The following is a 12,184-nucleotide window of genomic DNA, read 5'->3' as shown; positions in this document are numbered from 1 at the left end:
CTAACATATGAAACTGTAACTGCTCTGCATTTCAGTTTGACAATAAATTTTTTATTTTTTGGGCCAAGGGGAGGCATGAGCCAAACACTGGGAGTCACCCCGACACCCTGTGGCTTGGGAATGGACAAAGAAGTGTTTGAGTCACCCTAAAGAACAGCTACAGATGGGCTGGGAATATGGCCTAGTGGCAAGAGCACTTGCCTCCTACACATGAAGCTCTCGGTTCGATTCCCCAGCACCATATCTATGGAAAACGGCCAGAAGAGGCGCTGTGGCTCAGGTGGCAGAGTGCTAGCCTTGAGCAAAAAGAGGCCAGGGACGGTGCTCAGGCCCTGAGTTCAAGGCCCAGGACTGGCCAAAAATAAAAAAATAAAAAAAATAACAGCTACAGACGCATGGAGCAATAAAGATGGCTGTTCAACGACCCGAGCTCTCCGTGAATGAGTCAGACGCACAAGCTTCCGTTTCTACGCAACTCTAGAAGCAGAGCCGCGCGCGTCAGAGCTGGAAGAGAGAGGCTCACCGGAACAGGGGAGATCTTTCTGGGGTTATGCAAATGTTTTGCCCAATTATGACAGCGGCGCTAACACCCCGGGTGCATAGTTGAGACTGGCAGACGCGCGTGTGAAGCCGGGCACCTGTGGCTCGCGCCTGGAATCCTCGCTGCTCAGGAGGCTGAGATCTGAGGACTGCCGTTCAAAGCCAGCCCGGGCAGAAGAGCCTATGAGCCGCTTCTCTCCAGTTCACCCTCGGTATGTCTGCTCGAGAGGTGAGTCCCCGGGGCCCTCCCAAGCGCAGGCCTGCCTTCCGCCCCCTTCCCCTTCTTTTCTCCAGCTCCCCATCCGAGCCAGCTCACCAGGTGGGGGGTATCGCGAAGCCCCAAGGGCTCAGCTGGAATGACTGTGCCTCTCAAGGGGACTCCCCCACAGACAGGACAGACAGAAGGACGCTGAGACATAGCCGGGCTTGCCCACGTGCACACGAGGAGTTCAGAGTACATACTTGGCTACAAGTTCATGGATGGGTCCCAACTTCACGCCCACAGCCCTTCCACTCGGAAGCCTGCGTCTACCGACCGACAGGCTTGGGGCTCGCTCCTTCTCCTGAGTGCCGTTCTAGGCACCTGCGCCGACAGCCCGAGGACCACGATCTGCCCGTTTCCCTGAGGAGCAACTGAGGCACGGAGGAAGGGAGCGGAGCTGGGAGGAGCTGGGAGGAGCTGGGGGGAGCTGGGGGGAGCTGGGGGGAGCTGGGGGGAGCTGGGGAGCTGGGAGGAGCTGGGAGGAGCTGGGGGAGCTGGGAGGAGCTGGGGGAGCTGGGAGGAGCTGGGAGGAGCTGGGGGGAGCTGGGGGGAGCTGGGGGCTTGGGGGCCCTTGGTGCAGGGAGGGCGGGATGGAGGAAAAGGAGAGGGGAATGTGCCTTTCACATTCTGTGCTCCTGAACGTTTGAGTTTACTTTCAATCAGAGTCAGGCATTCTTTTTCCCGCAATGAAAAAGGGAAGCTTAAGAGAGGGAAACAGGAGGATTTTACTGTTGTCATTATGTTTAATGTACTGGGTGAATTTCCTTTGACGTACCTACCCCTGTGGTCACTGTCTATGATTCTGTACACCGGCTATTGCGTAGATGCTTATCTGAACTAGGGAAGGAAAAGAAAAGTGAAGGAGGGTGTAACAAATACGACAAGAAATGTACTCACTACCTTATTACGTAACGATACCCTCTCTGTACATCACCTTATCAATAAAATTTAATTAAAAAATAATAAATGTTACAAACACATGAAAAAGAAAAAGAAAAAGGGAAGCTTAAAAAAAGAGAAGCCCATAGACTCGGTGGAAAGTAAACGTCACAGAGAGCTGGTAATGTTTGGAATACCAGTTTATTTACTATGGTGCTGGGGCTTGAAGTCAGGGCCTAGGCACTGCCCTTTAGTTATTCGTCTTTTACTCAAGACGGCTGCTCTACCACTTGATCCACAGCTCCACTTTCAGCTTCGTGTGTGGTGAATGGAGATGAGAGTCTCACAGACCTTTCTGCCTGGGGTTGGCTTTGAACCGCGATCCTCCAATCTCAGCCTCCCGAGTAACTAGGATTATGGGCAGGAGACACTGGCTACTGGCAGAATGCAAGTGTTAAAGAGAGGGGTTTTGCTTCCGAAAGGTGGCCGTTCCCCTGTCTCTAGAGGGCAGGAGAGAGCTGGTGGGGGGGGTGGGGGACCCTCCGAGGGGCAGGGGAGGGTTGCCCCACGGGACGCGGGAGGGGACAGGAGGAGAAACGCTTCCCGGTGGCCAGCCGGCGGCTGCCTTCGTCCAAACATCCCTCGGACCCATTTCTCATTCTCCCTCTGTTTTCCATAACATCGCTTCAGAGTAAACCCAGAAAGCGATCTGTCAGCCTGCCCGCCCCCCCCCCCCATCCCTCCCGGGGTCCGGGAGCACAGGCTCTCTTCCCTGGATAAATATTTGTGCTCTGGTTCTCCTGGCACCCCGGGGGCCGCGCTCGGGGCTGAAGCACAGCACCATATTTGGTCTGCCGCTGAGTGGGGGTGGGGGGGTGGGGGGTGGGAGGCGGCGGGGCTTCGTGTGCAGGCCCCAGATGGAGAAAGATCCAGGGTCCACTCAGCTACCCAGTCCCCAAGACCACAGGAACGCGAGGACTCAGGCGCTCCTCTGTCCAAGCTCGGGGATGGGAGAGTGTGTGTGTGTGCGTGTGTGTGTGGTGTGCGTGTGTGTGTGCACGTGCTGTTCCCGGGGCTGGAACTCGGGGCTTGGGCACTGTCCCCGGTTATTTTTTTTGCTTCAGGCTATTGCTCTACCACGTGACTGGAGATGAGTCTCCGGGCTTTCCTGCCTGCTGTGGCTTCAGACCGTGACCCTCAGAGCTCCGCCTCTAGGGTGTCGAGGGGTGCAGGTTTGAGCCACAAGGGGGAGCCCGGAGGCAGGGCTGAGATCCGGTGCGGTGCGTGGCGGGAACCACGCCTCCATCAGTCTGCGGTGAACTTGCTGGGGACGATGCGATCGCGCCCGCACTTGTGACGTGTCACGCACGCATCGTGTACAGGAGGCGAGCTAACAGAGCTGACCACAGTCGATCAGAAGGGCTCTCCCTCCGCGCGTGTCCTTTCCCTCTTGATGTTCAAATGCCCCATCGTGGCCGAAGGACAGTGGCAATAAACCGTGTCGGTTTCCTTTCCTTTCCTTTTTGGCTTCAGCTTTCAGAGGCCTGGGGCTCTCAGACTTCTAAGACGGTGCTGGTGGTGCACACCTGTCATCCTAGCTACTTGGGGGGGCTGAGACCTGAGGGGGGCGATTGCAAGGCAGCCCAGGAGGACAAATCCAGGGCACGTGTCCCCGACGAATCAGCAACAGGATTGTGACAAGAGTTGACGGGGCCTCCTCCCAGGGCCTTTCTGTTTTTCTTCCAGCCCAGCGAGCCCCTCTTTAGCTTGAGCTCAAGCAAGCCCGGTCCCTGCCGCTGGACACAACAGGACACCCGCCCCCTGCTTCCTCTTCCTGATGACCTGCCCCCGGAAGTTGTTCATTTCCCTCCGCCAGCAAAAATTCTGAGCGGCAACCCCAGAATGCCCACGGGCCCTTTCCCCCTAGGTTCTTCAAGGCCCAACCTTGCATGCCTAATCGGAAATCCCCCTTTTCCCCTCTTGTGCAGATCTGAATGCTCTGAGGCCATTTGCTCTCCCTCCACGCTGATGGACTGCGATCGCACCTTGGGCTTCTCTCCACCAGCCAGTAGCAGGCCCGGCTGGGTTAAGCCAAGCGAGAGCCCTGGACGGAATGATCCCAGCCAGCGGCTAAGCCCAGAGCCTTCCGGTTTCACGGTTTTAGAAATGGTGTTGGAAACGCAGGACCTGGGGCTGGGAATGTGGCTTAGCAGTAGAACGCTTGCCTAGCACGCATGAAGCCCTGGGTTCGATTCCTCAGCACCACATACACAGAAAAGGCTGGAAGTGGCGCTGTGGCTCACGTGGTAGAGTGCTCGCCTCGAGCAAAAACGAAGCTCCCTGCTACTGCGGCATCTTTAGGGTTTTTTGTTTTGGTCCTGGGGCTTGAACTCATGGTCTGGGTGCTGTCTCAGAATATCTTGGGCTCAAGACACCGCCGCCGCTCCACTCCCAGCCTTCTTGACAGTTTAGACTTTCTTGCCCAGGCTGGCTTTGAACGCGGTGCCTGGCTATTGTTTTAATTTTTGATAACACTGCACTGTGGGGAAGTGTCTCAAACTAGTGATCCCCCTGCTTCCGTTCTCAAGGAAGGGGGTTACAAACTCGGAATGATTCCTGAAGGTACTCTGAGGTCCTGAGCGTTCAGCTTTTCTCTGTGTGCAGGAAGCCTTGGGCTAGGCTCGGTGACCTCAGGGAAACAATCAGGACATGCGGTCCTCGCCCAAGAAGCTCTCATCTGGGAGACATCCAAGTGGACTGGCTCGAGAAGAAAGGCTCCATTATTATTTACACTCAGCAAATGTCCAGCAAATAATATGAAACAAAGTACTCTGTGATGAGCATTATCCCTGGAACAAGAGTGTGTGTGTGTGTGTGTGTGTGTGTGTCCTCACGTGTGCACCCTAGGGCTTGAGCTCAGGGTCTTGAGGTGCCCATTGCTCCTTTCACTCAAGCTGGCACTCTACCCCTTGAGCCACAGCTCCACTCTTAGTTCTTTGCCGTTCACGGAGACGAGAGTCTCATAGACTTTCATGCTTGGGCTGGCTTCGAACCTCACGTCTCAGACCTGAGCTTTGTGAGTAGCGAGGATTGCAGGCGTGAGCCGCTGGTGCCCAGCTGGGAGTGATAAATCCTACAGGAGCGACGGGGACCCAGCCGGTGCGGTCCTGGTAGCAGAGCCGGCGTGGGCGTCCAGAAGGACTGGACGCTGAAGAGAACGGGCCTAGAAACAGACGGCAGCTTACAGCACGAGCTAGATGGGAGCAGGCAGATGGGAGGCGCAGAGGAGGAACTGGAGCTCACACGCACAGAACGGGGTGTGAACGGCGAAGCCAAGGTGGTCACTGGTGAGTGGACATCCAGGCTTCTACCTCCATGGCCCCAACCGTGTCTGTCAAGATAGGCAGACTGGTGTGACAGAGTCACTCTGTGTCACACGGAGCGCGTGACCATCCCAGCTCTCCCATTAGCTGCAAAGCTGGGTGGAAGGTGACACTTGCAGTTCTGGCTCCTGGCTTGTGCGATGACATCGGTACGGCCCTTTGCAGAAGCGGGAATTCAACCCGTGGTATCTCTTGCTGCTCTCTGGGTATCTATCTCCCGAGGCACACCTCCCCCCACAGAATGGGGAGATTCTTCCCAGGGGGGCTGTGCCTTCCTGGTGGTCCTTCAAATTCCCAGGACAATGTCTGCGTCATGTCACGGGACGTTCTCGGTAAATGCTGAAATAATCAGAATCGTGCAACCCTTACAGTCAGATAACGAGGACAGCTATAATCAATGGATTATAGACACTGAGCCCGATCCGTGCTCCTGAGGGTTTCGTGAATTATCTTATCTGATTCTCACAGTAATTCTTTGATTGTAAACGTGCGCAAATGACGAAGACGCTGTTAGTAGATGGGAGCCCAGGCCTCAGCCGGGCTGGCCTTGGGAGACGGGGCTCAAACCAGCTGCGCGGAGAGCAGCATTGGCCCAGGAAAATTCTGTGGACCAATGGGCGTTTCCGCAGCCGTCTGAGTCACCTTAAAGGGAGAGGGGGTGTGCCTGGACCAGGGGCCTCGGGCCTCCCTGATGGAGGGGGAGGGGGGAGAAGGAGAAGGGACTACTGTGGGCAGGTGCAAAGCTGCCTCCCCAGGGCCAGGAAGCTGTGGGAGTTGCGGAAGAAATCTTCCAGAAGCAGAGGCAGGCAGATCACATCTGTAATCCTATCTACTCAGGAGGCTGAGATAGGAAGTTCCGGGTTCTAAGCCAGGTGGGGTAGGGAAAGTCTGTGAGACTCGGAGCTCTAACTAACCAGCGCCCCCCCCCCAAAAAAAAAAACAAAAGCCAGAAGTGGAGCTGTGGCCCAAAGGGTAGAGCACCAGCCTTGAGTGGAAAAGCCAAGGGACAGACAGCACTGAGGCCCTGAATTCAGGCCCCGGGAGTGGCACAAAGCCAACTCACCAGCCGAACCCCCTGCGTGTGGTCCTCAGCCTGTGGCACCCAGACGACCCGAGCGAGCGGGAAGAACGGGGCAGCAGGCGGCCCCAGATGGCACGGAGCAGAGCCGGGGAGGGCTTCCGGGAGGGAGGGAGGACCGGGAAGGCGGGCCTGACAGCAGACCGCAGGCCTCATTAGTCACTCTTCAACCAGGGAGACAGATGTAGCAACGCGGAGGGCCACGTGAGGCCGTGGCGGGGGCAGGGGCACCGGGGTGGCACGTGGCGCGTCTGCGGCCCTGGGTGATGAAGGAGCACCCCTGGGGAGCCTCCAGCCGGGCTGACTCCCAGCTGTGTGGCCCTGGCCGGGTGGTTTAACTTCCGTGGGTCTGGAGAGCTGGGGTGGCCCGTGCTGGGGTTATTCCAGGCGGGAGAGGAGTGAAGGCCTGCGGGGCCCTGTGTCCGTGGTGAGCTCTGGGGCTCGGGAACACTTGGCACACGCAGCCTCTCCTTAGTAGGTGAGGCCCCGAGTTCAAACCCCAACGGTGCCCAAAAGGGAAGTCAATGTCAAGGCTTCGAGCTTTCCCTTTGCGCTTCCCGCTGGCTTAGGGCTCCTTTCCAGAGCAGCTCGACCCCGGTGTCGCTTCGGCCCCCACCTCGGGGCTGGCAGATCCCCCTTCTTCCCCGGTGACCCGGATCCCACCCACTTCCTCCCCCTCTCCCCTCTTCTCTCTCCCGCCCTCCGCCTGCACCGCGGGATTCTGAAGACCCAGGGGTCTGGCTTTCAACCAACACCCAATTCCCCATCTCCTGCGTCTCCACGCCCCCACCGGCCCCCCCCCACCGTCCCAGGCCCCCCCCCACCGTCCCAGGCCCCCCCACCTTCCCGAGCCCCCAGGGACCCCCCCCCCACCGTTTGGCCCCCACCGTCCCCAGGCCCCCTCGGCCCCCCCCCACCGTCCCAGGCCCCCCCACCCTCCCAGCCCCCGAGGGGGCCCCCCCACCGTCCCAGGCCCCCCAGTCTCAGTGCGCTCCGGCCCCCGGACGGCCCTGGGAGCGAGCGCCTTCCTGCTGCCCCCGACGGCTGCCAAGCCCTGCTGGGCCACACCCACCCCAACGCGCAGGGCCTCGGTGAGCCCATGGGGAGCCCGGGATGAGGCGCCCCTGAAGGCTGCGGGGGGGGGGGGGGATGGATGGGGGGATGGGGACAGGAGCAGCTCCGACCCCGACTTCCCACCCGGTGGGCTGGGCGGGGGGGGGGTGCCCAGCCGGCCGTAGCCGTGGGCCGCCCCCTGCCCTCCCCCCTCGCCGGGCCGCCGGGCCGCGTCCGGGCCGCGCGGGGGTGGACGGGGCGGGGCGCCGCCCCCTCCGCTCCCTCCTCCCCGGGGTGGGCCCGCCGGGGGCGGGGGGGGGGGGGGCGAGGAGGGGCGGCCGCGGCGTCGGGTTACATCCGCCGGCCGTGGCGCGGGTCGGGGCCGGAGCTCAGCCGGGACGGGACCTGCGGGCGCGATGCGGCGCGGGGCGGCGCGGGCGCGGGCGCTGCGGGCGCTGCTGCTGCCGCTGCTGCTGGCGGGGCCCGGGGGCTGCCTGGGCCGCCGCGGGCTCTTCCCCTTCGGGCCGGGGCTCGGCGACCGCGAGCTGCCGCCCGGGGACGACGTGGTGTCCCCGGCCCTGGAGCTGCGCGAGCCGCTGCGCTTCTACGACCGGGCGGGCGTCGCCTCCGTCTACGTGAGTCTGCGCGCGGGGCCGCGGGGCGCGGGGGGGCGCGGGGGGCGCGGGGCGCGGGGAGGCCGGGGGTGCGGGGGGCGCGGGGGGCGCGGGGAGGCCGGGGGCGCGGGGGGCGCGGGGCGCGGGGAGGCCGGGGGTGCGGGGGGGCGCGGGGGGCGCGGGGAGGCCGGGGGTGCGGGGGGCGCGGGGAGGCCGGGGGTGCGGGGGGCACGGGGAGGGCAGGCGCGGGGGGCGCGGGGCGCGGGGGCGCGGGGAGGCCGGGGGGTGCGGGGGGCGCGGGGGGCGCGGGGAGGCCGGGGGTGCGGGGGGCGCGGGGGGCGCGGGGAGGCCGGGGGTGCGGGGGGCGCGGGGAGGCCGGGGGTGCGGGGAGGCCGGGGGTGCGGGGGGTGCGGGGAGGCCGGGGGTGCGGGGGGCGCGGGGAGGCCGGGCGGGCGCGGGGCGCGGGGAGGCCGGGGGCGCGGGGGACGGGGGGAGGCCGGGCGGGCGCGGGGCGCGGGGCGCCGCTGTCGGGCCGTCGAAGCCCGGTGGGCGCCGCCCCGCGGGGCCCCCTCCCCGCCGGCCCGCGTCTCGCTGTCCCGCGCCTGCCTTTGGGGGCCCCGGTGCGCCGGTTGCGGGTTCGCGCGCGGCGGGCGGTCCTCTGGCCGGGCCCCGGGGCCCCGCACGTGGTTTGGGCGCCGCGGTCCTCGGCCTCGGCTCCTCGCGTGGCCCGCAGTGGACGGGGGCGTGCAGCGGTGGGCTCGGGTAGGAGGGGGCCGGGGGCCGGGGCGCCCTCTCCACCCCCATGGCCACCTGGGCCCGGCCCGGGACCCCACCCCCGGGCCCGACCAGCCCGCCGCCGGGCACGAGCCCCGCAGCCCCGCAGCCGCGGCGGGAGGCGGCGGAGACCCCACGGCAGCTCCTCCCCGGCCCCAAGGCCCTCGCGGCCGCGCCCCGCCCGCCCTCCCGCCGATGGGGGGGCTCCTGCACCCCGACTTCCCTGCGGGCTCAAGCGTTGGTTTACTGCTGGATGGAGGCGGTGGGTGGGGAGATAACAACCCCGCACCCGTGGGGAAGGAAGAGGGATCCTCGGTGGCAAAAGGATTCACCCGGGGCTCCTGAACGCATCGCTCGCACGCGCGCACACGCATGCACGCACACGCACACACATATGCACACACATACGCACGCACACGCACGCACACGCACGCACGCCTCCGGCTCACCTGGAGCCGCACCACCCTGAAGCACAGGGCAGTTCCCCGGCTGAGTGGGCAGGGTGGAGCCGGGCCGGGGGGAGCCCCGAGTCCCCCCCCCCACACCCTGCTCACCACGCCCCAGCCTCCGCTTTGGGGGGGCGGGATCCCCGAGAAGGGGCGCCTGCTTCCCCTTTGCCCAGCCCGGGCAGCTGGAATCCCAGCATCCGGGGCCGGGTTCATCTCCAGTGGGGGCTGCGAGGAAACTCACCAGTGGCGTGGGCCACTTACAGTGGGTGTCAAGTCACCCCGTCACACCCCCCATGCGCCCTGCGTGTTTATAAAAGGGAGAGGCGGGGCAAGATTATCCTCACGTTTTTAATAAGTTACTTCTAATAACTGTCTTAGACGTTACATTTTTTTATATAAATGACCCCATACTAAGTACATTTACTTTTTCAGGAATTTTTTTTTTTGAGACGTGTACTCTAGTGTTAGGGTTATTCATTCCATAGATATTTGATTGTTTTTTTTTTAATGTACCAGTTCAAAGTTTTGGCCATAGGGATTGAACATAAGCAGTGTATTTCTGCCCCTCAAAGCCTCTCTGTGGTATGTGGTATAATATAGTAATAATGCAATAATAGTAATGTAGTAATCATGGTGTAATATAGTAATCCGGTAATCACACAGTGATGGGGCTCTGAGATGGAAGCTGAGGTGGGCACTTGAGCTTGGGGAGCCCCCCCGACCTTTGCAGGGGGTAAAGGGTGGTGGAGGCGAGCTCTGTGTGAAGGAGGCCCCGTGGGTCTTGCTGTGCCCTCTCTGTAGGGGCACACGACAGCACCCCAGGATTCCACCGTCCTGCTGCCAGCTCTTCTCTCCTGGCAGAAGCAGAAGGCTTGACGCGCCGAGCTTTCCCCCTATAATCTGGACATTCGTATCGCTAATACCAAGCTCCCATTGCACAAGGAAGCCCCGGTTTCTGCACCCCCAGTTGCTAATAACTAAGACGCCACACAGCCTTCTCTGGAGATTGCCAGATGGAACAACCACCTAGTTACTGGAGAGACAGACGGCGCAGGTATCCACCCCGGTCCCTGGGTCCAGCGAGAATTCAGACAAGGCACAAAAGCTTATTAGAAGGAAAAAGGCCAGGTGAGGGCACTCGGCCCCCAGAGGCGAAAGGAAGAGACTCGATGAAGGGTAGAGAAGGAAGGGTTCCAAGAGGCCCAAGGTCAAAAGAAGATCAGTTGCAGGTATCCCTTAGGCTTAGGGAACTGCGCCTAGGTGGAGGAGGAATCCGGGTGGGGGACAAAAACTCTGGAGGCCCTGCTGCAGGTGGGCCTGGCCGGTCTTTATCTCTGGTGTGGTTCTAAGGCCTCAGGGCCTGAGGGTAGAGCGCTAGCTCCTCCAGGGCGCTGGTAATTGTCCTGGGACGTGACCTGTCCTTAATGGGCTCCTAAACGGTTACCTACCCCTCCTTTCCTGGAACCGAAGGTGACGGGCTACCAAGTGACTGTAGAGGGGTTGGCTTGGGGCTGAGACAAACAAAAGAGGCGGGGATGCGTTCTCCTGCCTTAGTTAATTCAATTCGCAGATGCAAGAGAAGGCAGCGCACGTGCTAGTTCTGAATCCCCTCTCCATAGATGGAAAGCCAGTCGAGTCACCGTGTGGTGTGGGGGGGAGCCGGTGTTACCTCGAGCGGCGGAGGATTCCCCGATTCCTCTCCCCGGATTCAGCGCGCAGGCTCTGGTCTCCCGCGCCGCCTTTGCACTCGCAGGCCTTGGGATCTCTCCTCTCTCCCCGTTGCGGTTTATGTCTCTGCTGCCTACCCGCTTTTCCTTTTGAGGAATGGGGGGCCTTGGAGAGTGTTTGTTTTTACTTATTATTGTCGGCGTGATGTACAGAGGGGTTGCAGTTTCATAGGTAAGGCGGTGAGGACGTTTCTTATCCGACTTGTGACCTCCTCCCTCACGTTTCGCCCACCTTCCCTCCTCCCCAACCCCCCCACAGTTGGTTTACAGCATATTGTCTTTTAAGTATTGCTGTCGCATTGGTTTTCTTTTTGTGCAGTAGGTTTTGTTTGCACATCCTCATGGCCGGGGCTCACTGTTAGGCCCGGGCGGGGAAGGGGGGGAGTCAGGAGGGGCTGTTCTCAGGCACTAGCAATTTCTCACACAAGAGATGGGCCCCGCCTCCCTAAATCTCATCAGCCCTCAACTGATTGGGTTGAAAAGGATGCTTCTCTCGGGACTTGACTTGTCCTAAATATTTACTTGGTAATTCTTTGGCTTCCATTTCTAATTCAAACCAGACCTGTGTCTCTGGCTCCTTAGGCTTAATGAAAACCATCTGCAGTGTGCGCCTGGGGTCTATTCTATCGCGGGTGTGGGGGGGCGCGGAGGGGGGGGACGGTGAGGGGTTGGTTGGTGGCCTTAGTGTTCAGGCCCGGCGGGCACCGGGATGCGGGCAGCCAGGCCTGAGCACCCAGAGTGCCGGCCACCGCCGGGTGACTCCACCGCCAACAGCCAACAGCGCCACCGCTTGAACTCAGGACCGCAAGGCCGGTCCGCCACAGGCGGAGCCACTTGTGGCTTTTAAGGTTTCCCGTTCCTGCCTGGGTTGGCTTCAAACCGTGATCCTTGGATCTCAGCTTCCTGCGTGGCTGGGATTACTGCGTGAACCATGGGCCATTCTCATAGTCGATGCACAGAGTCCTGGATGTACTAAAATTAAATAAAAATTTAAAAAGCAAACAGCCTAGCAAAGGACCCCCTCCCCCCCACTGTCTCCGCTTGCTGCTTCCCATTCCCGAGAGGAGTCCCCTGTCTTCTCTTTACAGCTGTTTGCATGCCTCCAACCAGCCCGTTTGTGATGTGTACCTCCGGTGCCCTCCTGGGGGTCCCCCAGTTCCTGCTGCTTTCTTCCGGAAGCCGCTGCTGGGCTCTTGGCACCGGCCGAGATGGCTTTTGTCTTAGTTCCAGTGCATTAGAATATGAGGACAAAGGACAGAAGGAAGCCTGGGTGCAGAGAGGGCCCACGTGCAGACTTTCTCCAGAGATCCTGGCAGTCGGAGCTGACTTGGAAGGGGGTGGGAAGGAGGGAGGCGGACAGACAGACAGACAGGAAGTGCTTTTTAGAATGGGAACGCCCATCCATGCTAAGTTTGTAGTGCTCTC

At 61.2% G+C, this 12,184-nt stretch overlaps 1 protein-coding gene across 1 annotated transcript in view; it reads left to right on the top strand.

Moving 5' to 3' along the window:
- The first annotated feature begins 7,558 nt into the window (after positions 1-7,558).
- Nid1 (nidogen 1) overlaps positions 7,559-12,184 on the top strand; it is a 36,892-nt gene continuing 32,266 nt past the window's right edge. Inside the window, exon 1 of the mRNA XM_048367700.1 lies at positions 7,559-7,830. Coding sequence (XP_048223657.1) covers positions 7,612-7,830 — 219 coding nt within the window. The 5' untranslated portion in view covers positions 7,559-7,611. The remainder of the gene's footprint in view (positions 7,831-12,184) is intronic.

This window comes from Perognathus longimembris, chromosome 18 (genome assembly GCF_023159225.1).
Source record: "Perognathus longimembris pacificus isolate PPM17 chromosome 18, ASM2315922v1, whole genome shotgun sequence".
Lineage (NCBI taxonomy): Eukaryota > Metazoa > Chordata > Mammalia > Rodentia > Heteromyidae > Perognathus > Perognathus longimembris.
The sequence above is the reverse complement of the archived record's forward strand: the minus strand, read 5'-3'. Positions and strand labels throughout refer to the sequence as shown.